This window comes from Kwoniella europaea, chromosome 1 (genome assembly GCF_036810445.1).
Source record: "Kwoniella europaea PYCC6329 chromosome 1, complete sequence".
Lineage (NCBI taxonomy): Eukaryota > Fungi > Basidiomycota > Tremellomycetes > Tremellales > Cryptococcaceae > Kwoniella > Kwoniella europaea.
The window spans coordinates 2,693,837-2,707,808 of NC_089487.1; the positions used below are offsets into that span (position 1 = coordinate 2,693,837).

Sequence of the window (13,972 nt, forward strand, 5' to 3'; positions counted from 1 at the left end):
ACCTCAATCATCCCTTGTCATCTCATGCTTTCACACCTGATCACACTCCCGATGTATATATGTGTACATCAAGCTGGACCTCACTCATATATCGCAACTCACTTCCTTGTCAATATCCAAACACACACCCATGTCACCCGAACCACCTCCTGAATTCATATTCAAGCGATACCCCACACCCATTCTCAAGAGATCCTCACCTCTCAATCCTGACCCTAACCCCAACGCCAACCCCATCTCAACCTCTGATTCATCTATCGAAACCTTCCTCACAGCCACTTTCGGTTCCTCCGGATCTCAGATCATCTCGCTCGATACCTTTCCCTCAACAATGATTCAAGCTTTTCCTGTACCTAACATCAGTATCATACCTCCTTCTCCACCTGCTGTTCCCCCTGACCCTTCTTCGGCATTACCTTCCAATGTTCCTAGTCCATTCATGAGAGAATGGTTAGATACCCAACAATCAGATTACGATTATGATGATGAAATACCCCCTCCTCCGACCGCATCACAGGATCAGTCAGGTGGAGAGAGTGATTCGTTGGTCAGACATTTACAGAGGGTTCGACCGGTCGATTATCCAGAAGATCTACTATCGGACGGTTTTGCCACTGGAAGAACTCACGGAGTTTCTGGATCGAGACGGGGTGAAAGTATGGACCGGACGAGTTCGCTCGATGTGTACGAGAGGATTGGTATACCCGCACAAAGGTCTAATTCAGCCCCTCCAAGGATGGGAACACATCTTCTCAAGCCTGTTCCTACGCCAAGAGAACATCATCACGTTAGCTCGGATTCCAGGGAACCATCTCAAGCGACATCCCCAAGCACTGCGCGGTCGACTCCTTCGATCTCTACAGGTTCTTCTACTCCCGAAAGACGACCAATCAGCCAAGAGGAGGTGATCGAGGCTACACTAGCCGAGAGAGATTACTTGAAATCGGTACTTGACGAGTCTCTTTCTAAAAATCAGATGTTAAAGCGAAGATGGGATAAGCTCAACGAGGCGAGTAAAGTCATCCAGCGGTTCTCTTGTAGGACTGTAGGTTGATCAAACTTTGGTATTGACATACTGTAGCACGCCGACTATATGACATGTTCAATCGATTATCACGAACTGTCCCTATCTCTTCTCTCCTTATGCGCACGTCATCCCGACCCTTCACCACTGGGAGTTTTTGGCCCTTTTGACGGTCCAGCAGAATTCAAACAGGCCATATTCGACCTCGCCTCATCAGTCGGTTCGCCATACCCCAAAACTCGTTCTTTGGAAAGCGACATAGTATTCAAAGAGATTTTCTCACGGGCATTACAAGTTTTATTGTTCGATTATAATCAACAACCTCTCGAACCTTCAAGTGAGGATGATCTACAGTGGTATACTCCCCCCGACGTACTTTGGCTATTCCTCCATACAGCTCATGAGATACTATTAAGTCATTTAAGGGAGATTATAAGAGTGATGAAGGATTCATGCAGAAGTAGTATCAGTGTTAGATCGATAGTTCTGGGATTGATGCTGGATAGGATCAGCGAGGATGAATTGGAAAAGAGGAGGAGAGAAGAAGGTATATGGAGAATGTGGAGTGTGAGACAGAGAGTGAATTTTGAAGATAACAATAGGAAGTTGATGGATCATGAGTCGACTTGTATAGACAGGAAAGGAAAGGGAAAAGGAAAAGGAAAAGACGAGAATGAGGGTGGTGAGGATATGTGGGATGATTTGACTAGAGTATCATGGGCGGATATTCATAGGACCATTATTGTATTGAAGAACGAGGGAGAAGGGGACGAAGATGATGAAGTGTTTTGAGGATTGAAGTAGTATGTCCTCAGGTAAGGCGGGGACAGTGATTTGTAACAGTTATAATTTGTTACTTTTGTCATCCTGGTGTAGCTGTGTCCTATAATCGATATGCATAATCAGCGTTATCTGTCGATCATCTTTGTTGTGCGATTGATATCTGCCGTATCTAGCTTGTTGATGAGTTCCGCGAATTTCGGGGGGGATATCAACGATCTATATCGAAGGGTGCAGCTGACGACGGTTGACTGTGTATGACAAGCATGCAAACGAGTTGAACATGGTTTCGAAGACGTTTGGGTGGTTTTGTTTTGAATACACATACACATACAGTAGACTTGTTAACCCAATCCGGCTACCAAAACGGAATACACCCGGCCTAACCCGATTTATCCATTTCCTTATTGTTCCCAATTGCCCAGAAGATGACCCTGCGTTTCAGCCTAAGCCTCTCATCTTGTTGACCCTTTGGTGGCCCTGTTGGACCTCGTACAGTAAGTACCTCTGTGTCCGTCGATCCGTTGATGGGAAAGTGGATATGAGACATGAGACATCCGTGCTTGTTGCTGCTGGGAATCTCTTATTGTTTGACACCTGCAGTCTTACACTGGTGTAAGAGGCTTCTTACATCGTCCAGGTACATCGAATAGATGGCTTTTCCTTTCAATTCCATTACGAGTAGAGGGAAATGTTTTTTGTTACAGAGAAAAAAAGCTTAATCCTCTAAATACCCTGAAAATGATGGTACCTGTTGTCGGATTACACCAACTCAAATCTGCACCTGCACCTGAAGTAAGCGGCCGTGAGGACATCCATCCGTTTGCATGGTACGGTACGGTGGTGACTTCATGTAGATCATCGGATTCCAAGGAAACCCATAACTCACTTACATTTTCTTATTGTTCTCTTTGATCCAAAACACGAAAAAGTTTCTGTAAAGTGTAATGTTCGACTATATCATCATCACCATTGACAATATCTGAATAACGTGAATGATCTCGAACGTATTCATATTACATATTCAACTGCGATTCTCTCAGTGTCAACGATACAAAGACGACGACGAACATCTGCCTTCATTCAAGGTGAAACGAAAACAAAGCATTGCGCACTGTACCCGTTGAACCCCTTTTGCGTTTCATCAAAATCGACTAAACGGTCCTAGCTCTGCTCATTTCCATTGTGTACAACATCGACATACAGACACTGCACAGTACACACATATGATTGGTTGGTACCGAGGGCGTAACAAGCACAAACCACGATTCGTTCGGTTGATTTATATAGATCCTTGACTACCATCATACACCACACACCACACACAGTTACGTAGGCTCAAGCGCATCAATCTGTACCATACAAATTACAGGATATATCAATCCAACTCTCCCTCTCTTCCAACTCTACCTCAAGAACGTACCCTACCCTACCATACCATACCATACCAAGAAAGACTTCACCTGATCATCCATCAGCCCATCAATCAATCAATCCATCAGACATCTGATACCTGACACCCCAGTACCTAGTACCTCGTAACTTGTGACTGGTTCCTACGTCCAGGGCTTCATCAGAACAGAAGAATCGTCCAGCACAGTCCCTCATAGAAGAGAAGGAATACGGCGATTGACATAGGAAGTAGCAGGATCAGGGATCAGAGATCAGATTCATTGGCGCCTGAAGATCAATCCACACATACCCTCATACACACACAATCAATCGTTGGATGGAAAAGAAGAACGGATACAGTAATTGATCTTACACCGAGTGAGTTTTGATTACTGATTGTTAGGTGAAAGGCAATCTGCGTTACTCAGTATAAAGTAGCCCTTTGATTGTCCCCTTTCATCATCCACACCTTGATTACTTTTACTTTCTCTTTCTCATACACTGTTTTGCCTCACTTCACTTCACTTCATCACACGCCCGCTTTGAACGGATTCCTTACCTAAGTACGGCCTCATATCGTAGGTTTACATGCTCCGTGCGGTGATCTCGGTTTGATCATATAGTTGTAAAATATACATAAAACCGTACTAAGCTGACATATGACATTCCCCCTCCTCATTTTAGTTCATTCCTATAACATTATAATTCGCACAGTCTTTTATTGTTCTCAACTTATCCCATCAATCGAATCGTATCGTCATTCCTTATAATCCGCAACATATCATATCACGTCAATTTATATCTATACATTCATTATCAATCAATCCCACCCCATAGAAATAGGATATTTAGATCAAGATGGGGTGTACTCAATCGACAGAAGATGCAGCTGCCAAAGCTCGTAAGTGTTACATCTCGACCTACAGGCTGAAATTTCGCTTGTAATTCATGTGATTATTCGTTGACTTGCTTTTGATGATGACACGTAGGAAGCGCCGAGATCGACGAGCAGCTCAAGAGGGATCGTGCCAACCTTCGAAATGAGATTAAAATGCTGTTGCTAGGTGCGGGTGAATCGGGTAAATCAACGGTTTTGAAGCAGATGAGATTGATTTATAACAAGTGAGCTGGACCGATCATTCGATCTTCCACCAAAGAGGATTGAATGCTGATGATTGATGATCAGACCATACGACGTGGAAGAGAGAGATAGTTATAGGGAGATTGTTTATTCCAATACTGTTCAATCGATGAGGTGAGACAAGTTGTTCTTTATCATTTGTATGGTCACCAGGTATCTCATCATCTGGCAAGAGATATCGAAGCTGACTGTGATTGTGTTTCAACCCGTAGAGTACTCCTTGAGGGAGTAGCATTGATGGAGATACCTGTCAATCCATCCAACCAATCTCGTTGGGATGTGATCATGGCTGCTCCAGCGCAGATTGAGGGGGATATCTTCCCTCCTAAGTTGGCTGATGCGGTGGCGGGACTATGGAGAGACCGAGGTGTTCAACAGGCTTTTGAAAGAAGGAATGAATTGCAATTGAATGATTCCGCTCCTTAGTAAGTCAATTCATCAGCCTATAAGAAAATGCGATATTGACTTCTCTGCTTGCTATTTTATTTAGCTACTTTGACGCTATATCGCGAATCAGTCAACAAGATTATATGCCCACGGACCAAGATATCCTACGAGCGAGAGTCAAGACAACGGGTATCACGTATGTTCTACTTACACTTCCTTCCGATGATCTATACTGACGATGTTTGATGTTGTTGTAAAACAGTGAAACTCATTTCAAGATTGGCGAACTCACATACAAATTATTCGATGTCGGTGGTCAACGGTCCGAAAGACGAAAATGGTTGAACATCTTTGATTCAGTCACTGCTTTGGTATTCTTGATTGCTATTTCAGAATGTAAGCTTGTTTTCAAAAAGTGAAGTGAATGAAAAGAAGCTTATTGGTGAATATCTTTATAACGATAGATGACCAGAAGTTATACGAAGATGAGACTGTGAATCGTATGCAAGAAGCCATGACGTTGTTCGAGTCGGTTGCCAATTCAAGGTAAGTTGTTTCCACTTTTAGCCTTTACGTAGTTGCGCAAGTGATAAATCATTGCTGATTGATGTATAATACGATCGATAGATGGTTCACCAAGACATCCATTATACTATTCTTGAACAAGATTGATCTCTTCCGGGCCAAATTGTCTGTATCACCTTTACAAAATACTTTCCCCGAATATCGAGGTGGAGCAAACTACGATGCTGCCTGTGGTTTCTTGCTGGAGAAGTTTGTGGGACTGAATAAGAATCCTTCGAAATCTATATATGCGGTGAGTATTTCTCATCCCATACATGTCCATGAGTGGTGGTGGTGCTGATGATTATGGTGGTGAAAATAGCACTATACAGATGCAACCGATACTAAAGCTTTATCATTCGTTATCTCAGCTATCAAGTGAGTTTTTCTATTTTATCCTTCTCATCTTACAGGGTTTGATGAGTGATGGCTAATATGAGATGGATGTACGTAGTGATGTGATAATTCAAGTTAATCTACGAGATTGTGGTTTGTTATAGATCAGATAGGACAAGAAGACTTTGTTTTGGTTTCTTCCATCTTCCATATTCACGTCATATCATATTATACTCTTGTCATGTGAAAGTTTTCATATCCATCACCTCAGTTCTTCCGAATTAGATTAACTTTTAACCTGCTCTTGTAAATATAATAACACAGGTATGATTGATCTATATGTACCAAACTTGCATCAGATATTTCTGTTTATTCGATGGTTTCTTGCCTTGAGGTGCTAGAGGAGGATGGAAAGAATACTATTTTTTCTTTTGGGGGGGGATGTTGCTTGAAAGATATCAACTCAACAAATATCATACATCGACTGGCAGAGAGTTATACATGCATAAACATTTGGAAATGTCATGACTTGCCGTAGTAGTCTTAAGATCTCAAGATAATCTTACGAATGATTGATTGACGTTGAGTAAGTCGATATCTCCGTCGGAACTGATTTGCAACGTAAAAAGATCGTCATCGATCGCATCTCCCTCTTCTTCTCCTGTCTTTGTCGATCGTTTGGACGATAGAAGTTGAAAAGTAGTTAAATTCATCGATACATGCTCATCAAAGATGCTTAGAGCAATAGGGCTTCTGGGTCAATGTGAATACGAATATACAAGGTATCATCTGGATCTCCTCATTGAACTCTCGCTACATCAAAGCCCACAACCTCAACCGGAATCGGAATCAGACGAAGAAGGATCATCAGTGACCAGTTCAATATCTACTTCATCTTCAAGTTCAAGCCGTGTTTCACCGATCTCGACATGCGGTGATATAGGGGAATCGAAAGCTATACATAATAAATCACCGTATTTCAGTAACGCGGACAATATGATCACCAGAAGTCAGAGACACTCACCGACTGGCTCACAGCGGATGATCACTCCTCCTACTACACCAATTAACTCAACACGATCTATCAAACGCAAAGGGAAGGGAAAAGGAACATGTGTAGCTGGAAGAAAGGATAATGAAGATGGGTTTAGACCACCTACACCGGAGAGTATACCCAGTAAGAAGCGTAAGAGAGTACAGAAAGAAGTAAGGGTGGAGATCCCTTCGAGAGTGGAAGTGGAAGTGGAGCTAAAGACATCGAAGCGAAAGAAGAAGAAGAAGAAGAAAGAGAAAGATGAGACGGATTTGAAAGGTACTGCCAAAATAGATAATGTGAAGAATACGGCGGAGGAGGTGGTGGTTGAGTCTGAAAGAGGGGTGGTAGAGCATATTGGGAAAATTCATCTGATACAAGGTGAGTTATAGAGTGATCGATCGTGATCATGATCATGATTATCATTTGGGAAAAAGAACATACACAAGTAATACACTCTTTTCCGATCTTAATTGTCTCACTTGATCATTTTCAATCAAACCTGAATTATCGAGCTGATAAGTTTGATCTTTAGAGAAACTACGATACAACCCTTGGAAGATGTTAATCGCTACATCGCTATTAAACAAGACTTCCGGTCGGGCTGTTAAACCCATTTTAGAGGAGTTGCTAGAGAGGTATCGCACCCCGCAGAGCCTGGCTGAAGGTGAGTCCGATGGAAGTATCCGTCAGAACAAACGCAACGTCACATCGGAGTGATGATGGTTATGAATGAGAGGCACTGACTCTCCTGTGATCATTTCGATATAACTCAGCTTCTATACCCGATCTAGCCCAATTACTCTACCCCTTGGGACTATACAATCAACGTGCCTCATCGCTTGTAAGGTTCTCAAGACAATACCTCGATTTAGGATGGCCTTTATTTCCTATCACCTCCACACCGATATATACAGAGGATATACCGCCGTTGAACAAAAGCAATACCAAGATAGGACGAGATACCAACTTGATTGACAATTCAGATTTAGACCTGGATGTTAAAGTGTTTCATGGATCGGGGTTATACGCTTCAGATAGTTTTCGAATATTCAGTCAATTCCATTCTGGACAGGGTGCTCCATCACAAGAATTCAAATGGTTGGGTAAAGTCGAGAGAGCAAAGGAGAGGATGAGGAACGAAGGAGGATGGAATGGGAGTGTGGATATGTTGAGTGATTATTTAAGTGATGACGATGATGATGAGCCAAAGGGAGAAGAAGGCGAATGGAGGAAGGTCGTTCCACTTGGTAAGCTGCTATCACCTTACATATCAACCTCAGATAGATTGCTGATTTCGCTGTATGATGAGCAGATAAAGAATTGAGGAGATATCTTGTAAGTCCAGTGAACCTTATATACACCTCCTTGGCACTAGTATGCAACACTCTGGGATAAGTATGAGAAAAGCTGACTTACTATTTTCAAAATACGTAGATCTGGAGATGGGGTATAGAAGGTATAGTCTACGATATACATACCGGACCTAGGATTGTGAAACAAACAGATAAGAGGAGACTGAAATATTTATTGGAGGAGAACGACACGGAAGATACTACAGAGTGAATATGGTGGAATAATGATCTTGCTGGGATCTATCATGGTGTGTTGATATAGATAATTTGGTGATATCGTTGTAAGTGATTTTTGGATCATCTGTCGCTGAGTGATAGTATACACTACATATGACATGATATAATGATATAATAGGAATAGAATTTTAATGATATTGTTGTTGTATACTACACACTACATTACGACATGATATGAATAAATGATGAATCGATATCCCTACAACCAATCATACTCTCACACACATTCAGAACATAGACATGACACGAAACGACTTTGTGGAAAGTTACGATATACACCACAACTACAAAATATAGACAAAATGGTGAAATGGGTGAAAGATGGGGGAACTTGATATCTCACAACTTGTGTTCCAACATCGAAGGAAGAAAGAAAGATACAAAAATCATTTATTGTGTCGTTCATCCATTCTTCTACTTTCACTTTCCCTACAGCTTTTATCTTGAATATGTGTGAGTACATGGTAGCGATCTTAGCTAAAGTTAGGGGACATTCCGAAACATCTTTCGAACATCCCCAAAAGCTTGTTCAGTACGAGCTGATCATCTTCGTCTGCTGGAGTGGGGTTACTGTGAGTATGATACACGAAGTATGGTTGATGGTACGTCTTGCGTGTGATGGTTTGAGCCAGAATGGAAATGGCGCCTTCTTATGGTAAAGTCAGTATCGGATGGTAAGTAGAGTCGAGCGATAAAAGTAAGTAGTTAGAGGTCGAATATCAGTACTTTCTTAATGCGGTTAGTAAAGGAGGCTAACCTGATGCGATATCTACGGCATTGAAGGTACATCGTCAGCGATCATCTCCCTAGTCTCGATTAATTTGTTCACTCACGGAACAAATCCCAATAAGCTGGACTACCTTTCCCACTCAGCTTGCTCATGATTGACATGAGCGCGTAGAAAGGTCCATGACGAGATTTGACAAAGCGCGAAGCGGGTGTAGGAGGACCCAAAGCCATATGACACAGATTTAGGAGAGAGTGAAGTTCTTGAGGTGTATGTGGTCGAAGCTATCCTCACTCCCTTCGTCAGAACACTAATCGTAACGGGTGAAGTGAGTGACCTACCTCTGTCACAAGCTCAACGTGTGAGACGATTGTGATCGTAACGGGTCTTTTCTTTCCTCCTGTCAATGGTCCACCCGGCATATGGGTATTTTGACGGGTTTGAAGGATATGTTTAGCAGCGTCAAGCGATGCTACCTCGATATACTATACAAATACGAAAACAAGTTCAGTGTATATCTAGATAGTTGTCACTCACCAGATAATCCTTGGTTTTACCGTCGTATCGGTTGAGAGGAATGTGGATGGCTTGAGGAACCTGATCGGATAAGGCGTTTGATGGTAAGAAGCTTTCAACTATCTCCGGAGTCATATCCTGTAAAGGAGACTAGTCAGCACAGAGCTTTTACTGGATGATGAGAACGTTGTGTATTTGCCCAAGCGATATTGTCAATTCTCATAACGACTGAATTTTCGACGTTCTCTGCCACAGGTATGTTGTATTTGCTATAGCGATCATCAGAATGGTCGAGATGACCAGAAGAGTCGATGTATGAGAGGTTCTTAATACGCTCGAAAGTCGTAAGATTGGTGGTACAGGCTACACATTGCGAGTGCGCTCGATCGGGCGAGACGGCAGAGATAGTCGAAGAAAAACATGAAGAACAGGTGATATGCTAGGTTATAAGTCGGTGTATTAGGCGGAGGTCTGAATGTCAGGGAGATGATCATCCGAGTACTTACCCCACAAGGTATCATTTTATTGGCTTTCTTGTATTCCACATTCTTACCACATGCGCTGCACTGAAGCTCTTTATCTTTACCCCCATCTGGTTCAGACATGATGACTTGTTCATCGCGAGAAATCTCAATTGTGACCCTTTCTGTCAGGTTTAAGTCTATATCCAGAGACGATCCTAAATTGAAGAGCCGTCCAGGTGCACTGAGACTGGAAGGTGATTGAGGGATGGGTAGCGTACTGGAGGTATTGAAAGGAGTACTAGGCGTAGATACCGATGGAATGATAGAGAGGTCAGGCGATTTACTTGCTATTCTCATTCTTGCTAGGAACGGTGTGGATGGAGTAGTCGGAGGTAGGAATAAAGCTGGTTGACCAAATAATATAGTCTATCTTTAAGTCAGCTGTGAAGTTTACTTCGAGGAAAATCGTTTAGCTGACTTACTAGATCATGTGGGTTGAATACCATCCTCGGAGCAGCTTGAGAATTCTCGGGAGTGATGATCACCGGACTTGGACTATCGTATTCATCGCTCGAACTTTCTCCTGACCAGGAACCAAAGTCTTCAAATACTGACCCATACTCTTCGTAAGCTATTTGGGGATCCGAAAAGTCCATCCAGTCTATAGGCTCGGGCGACGGTGTGAATGCTCGGTCGGACGCTGAAGCGATCGGAGGAGGTCTACGTGGAGTAGGAGTGGGCGAGACAGTCTTTGACCGGATGTGTACACCTCTACCGAAGCTTCGAGAAGAGGAGTGGGTGTGTTCATTGGAGCTTTCATCGGAAGAGAAAAGGTCTAATTGCTGGTACGAGTGCGGTCCCATCACGATGGTCGTGGAAGGCTTCTTCTTGATCGGAGGCTGTAAGGTCACACAGTTAGTTTGAACCATACAGGGGTTGGTTCATGACTGCATAACGATACCACGAGCACAGATACGGTTGGGACCAAGAACAAAAGAGAAAGCGCACATACCTGTTTCTTTACCGACATCGATGCCTTTGCCGCTCTTTCCTTTTGGGTAGGCGATGAAGGCTGAGCAGCAGGAGATATCGAAGGTCGCTTTAGAACGATCGCTTCGACATTGGGGTCTTTAGGAGGGGAGAAGATGATGACTTGATTTCCCAACACTCTGGGAGGTGAAGAAGGGGGTGGAATGGACATGGTTGGAGAACGGATTGATGGTATGACAAGGAGATATTGATATCGGTCAAATGATGGGGCAGCAATCCAGCCAGGTCATCTGCCAGTGTTTTTAAAGGGCTGTAGATGATCTGACTGGGGATCACTAAGGATAGGATAGTAAGAAAGAAGAAGAGAAGAGAGAGAGAGAGAGAGGATACATCTGAATGGATATCAAGTCATTCTAAGTTTTTCGAAGGGGGGTGGACATGGGAGGTGGAGGTCATAGCGATGTACCGCGTGGCACCTTTTATGTGACCGCATGGCGTCTGAGCAAAGGGTCCTTTGATTCGGTCAACTCCGCTCTCCGGGTACTTACTCTCTTTCACCCATGCAACCACTCGATCCTATCATCCTATCATTCCTCGTCCATCTCAGTTTACATCTCCACTCTCAATATATCATATCATATCCTTGAGATAATTGAGAACATAGACACAATGGCAGCCAACCCGCAATTCCTCAAATACGTCGACGATCATCAAGATGATTATATCAAGAGGCTATCTGACGCTGTCGCAATCGCCTCGTGAGTGTCCTTCGATCATAAGGTATGGCAGACTTGATGACTGACCATTCAATATACCTGAATAGGGTATCTGGTAACTTGAGGTGAGCACTCAGCTACTCCAGGGATTCTCCCCATCAGCTGATCATACCCCTCATATCTACAGCTACGTGAAAGATGTAGAAGCAATGGGTGAATACCTCGTTCAACAACTTACTGCTCTCGGCGCTACAGTCGAGAAGAGAGGTATCGGCAAACACACCCTGGAAGGTAAAGAAGTAGATCTCCCTCCTGTCATCATCGGTCAAGTAGGAAACGACCCTAAGAAGGTAATTACCGTATAATGTTGATCTCGTTTGGCGGACCCCAGACTACAACCCTTCCTTTGATAACGATACTGATGGCGTGATTGCTGCCTGTAGAAAACGCTTTTGGTATATGGTCACTACGATGTTCAACCTGCTTTGAAAGAAGATGGATGGCTCTACCCCCCTTTCGAACTTACACCTGATCCTAAAGGTTCTGGTAAATTGTATGGAAGAGGTGCGACGGACGATAAAGGTCCTGTGTTGGGTTGGATCAACGTCTTAGAGGCTCATAAGAATTTGGGTATCGAACTTCCAGTGAGCAACAGTCAGCTTACAGAGAGTTGAATGAGCTAGCTGATGCAAAGATTCAGGTAAACTTGAAAATGTGTTTCGAGGGTATGGAAGAGAACGGTTCAGTGAACCTTGATAAATTCATCGAGTCAGAGAAGGACAAATTCTTTTCTGGAGTAGATTGCATGTGTATCTCGGGTGAGCTTGAAGTCAACGTATTGTGTAGACAAAAAGCTGATTTACTTTTATAGACAACTATTGGCTCGATACCAAAACACCATGTCTTACCTATGGTCTAAGAGGTATCAACTACTATGAAATCAAGATCAACGGTCCGGATAGGGATTTACACTCTGGTGTATTTGGTGGTACGGTACATGAACCTATGACCGATCTCATCGCTTTGAGTGAGCTGTGTCCTTGTGACTCCTTCGCGCGGCTAAGCTGACTCCCTTCTGTGGAATAGTGTCCAAGCTCGTTACCCCCACTGGAGAGATCCTTATCCCAGGTGTCAAGGAGATGATTGCTCCTTTGACCGATGACGAGAAAGCCAAATTCGAAGCTATCCACTTCTCGATGTCGGACATCCACGGTGCAGTCGGTGGAGATGTGACGATCTCAAACGACACCGTAAAGACTGTAAGTCAGGAATATATTACGCTTTCGTAAAGCTGTGTGGAAGGCTAACATCAACCTAACAGCTCATGGGCCGAATGCGTGCGTTAGCTGTTTAAAGCTGCTGAGAGGTATATATAGCTGACAAGAATGATAGGTAACCCAAGTTTGTCATTACACGGTATCGAAGGTGCTTTCTGTGAGTGGCATCTCTCCGAAAAGGCCTTTCCTCATTGCTGATGATAAATCACAGCTGCTCCTGGTTCAAAGACCGTTATCCCGTGTCAAGTGAAGGGTAAATTCTCGATCAGACTCGTACCCAACCTCACAGTCGCTGGTGTCACCGAGCACGTCGTGAAGTACGTCAAGGAAGAATTCGCTAAGCTGGGCTCAAAGAACACCTGTGATGTCTATTTGACCCATGGCGGTGAACCTTGGATTGTAAGTAACAGTTGGAACCGGATTGATTGTCCTTGCTGATCCATCCGTTGTACGCAGGCCGATCCTAACGTAAGCTGGCATTAATTTACGGGCTCTATCCAGCATGTAGCTGATGCCTGACTTTATACGAATACAGCATTACTCATACAGGGCTGCTCATAAAGCTACTGAAGCGGTGTATGGCCAAACTCCCGATTACACCAGAGAAGGAGGTATGTAGTGTTACAGCCGCATCTCTCTTCATGTACAGTTGGCTCTAACGATATTTCATAGGTTCTATTCCCGTTACCCTCGACTTCGCAAACATCCTCAACCTGAATGTTCTTCTTCTGCCAGTTGGACGAGGTGATGATGGTGAGCTAATTGTATATATCCTGCTGGCGGAATACGTAGAGCTAACATGATATCTAGGTGCTCACTCGACTAACGAGAAAATCGATACCAGCAACTATATCAACGTAGGTATGATCGAAGCTCAGGAGCAGATCGATGCTGATATCATATTATCGTTTATAGGGTACCAAATTACTCGGGTCGTACATGTACGAACTCGCTGCTATCTCTAAGGATTAGACGTTAGTGGTTTGGTGTTTTGGGTGATTACAATTAGGATGGTGTTGAAATGACTCTTGCA

General features: G+C 43.4%; 5 protein-coding genes across 5 annotated transcripts; 4 read left to right on the forward strand and 1 right to left on the reverse strand.

Annotated features, from left to right (window-relative positions):
• Positions 1-130: 130 nt before the first annotated feature.
• V865_001008 (uncharacterized protein) lies at positions 131-1,816 on the forward strand (the record flags this gene model as incomplete). The annotated part of the gene is made up of 2 exons (XM_066224835.1): positions 131-1,009; positions 1,082-1,816. The coding sequence occupies 2 exons, from the start codon at positions 131-133 to the stop codon at positions 1,814-1,816; spliced, it is 1,614 nt and encodes a 537-aa protein (XP_066080932.1).
• A 2,238-nt stretch (positions 1,817-4,054) lies between these two features.
• V865_001009 (uncharacterized protein) lies at positions 4,055-5,788 on the forward strand (the record flags this gene model as incomplete). The annotated part of the gene is made up of 10 exons (XM_066224836.1): positions 4,055-4,097; positions 4,186-4,318; positions 4,383-4,451; positions 4,550-4,762; positions 4,828-4,920; positions 4,987-5,120; positions 5,189-5,270; positions 5,352-5,541; positions 5,611-5,666; positions 5,743-5,788. 10 exons carry the CDS (start codon positions 4,055-4,057, stop codon positions 5,786-5,788), a joined length of 1,059 nt encoding a protein of 352 aa, XP_066080933.1.
• A 568-nt stretch (positions 5,789-6,356) lies between these two features.
• On the forward strand, positions 6,357-8,223 carry V865_001010 (uncharacterized protein; the record flags this gene model as incomplete). Its single annotated transcript, XM_066224837.1, has 5 exons — positions 6,357-7,038; positions 7,193-7,324; positions 7,434-7,907; positions 7,973-7,995; positions 8,095-8,223. 5 exons carry the CDS (start codon positions 6,357-6,359, stop codon positions 8,221-8,223), a joined length of 1,440 nt encoding a protein of 479 aa, XP_066080934.1.
• An 851-nt stretch (positions 8,224-9,074) lies between these two features.
• Positions 9,075-11,157, reverse strand: V865_001011 (uncharacterized protein; the record flags this gene model as incomplete). Its single annotated transcript, XM_066224838.1, has 7 exons — positions 9,075-9,260; positions 9,318-9,461; positions 9,514-9,630; positions 9,692-9,931; positions 9,999-10,382; positions 10,439-10,855; positions 10,969-11,157. The coding sequence occupies 7 exons, from the start codon at positions 11,155-11,157 to the stop codon at positions 9,075-9,077; spliced, it is 1,677 nt and encodes a 558-aa protein (XP_066080935.1).
• Positions 11,158-11,615: 458 nt separating this feature from the next.
• On the forward strand, positions 11,616-13,911 carry V865_001012 (uncharacterized protein; the record flags this gene model as incomplete). The annotated part of the gene is made up of 15 exons (XM_066224839.1): positions 11,616-11,704; positions 11,770-11,787; positions 11,850-12,012; positions 12,106-12,306; positions 12,363-12,480; positions 12,534-12,689; positions 12,749-12,921; positions 12,984-12,999; positions 13,055-13,096; positions 13,151-13,338; positions 13,396-13,407; positions 13,475-13,550; positions 13,612-13,692; positions 13,750-13,796; positions 13,855-13,911. The coding sequence occupies 15 exons, from the start codon at positions 11,616-11,618 to the stop codon at positions 13,909-13,911; spliced, it is 1,437 nt and encodes a 478-aa protein (XP_066080936.1).
• Between the last annotated feature and the right edge of the window lie 61 nt (positions 13,912-13,972).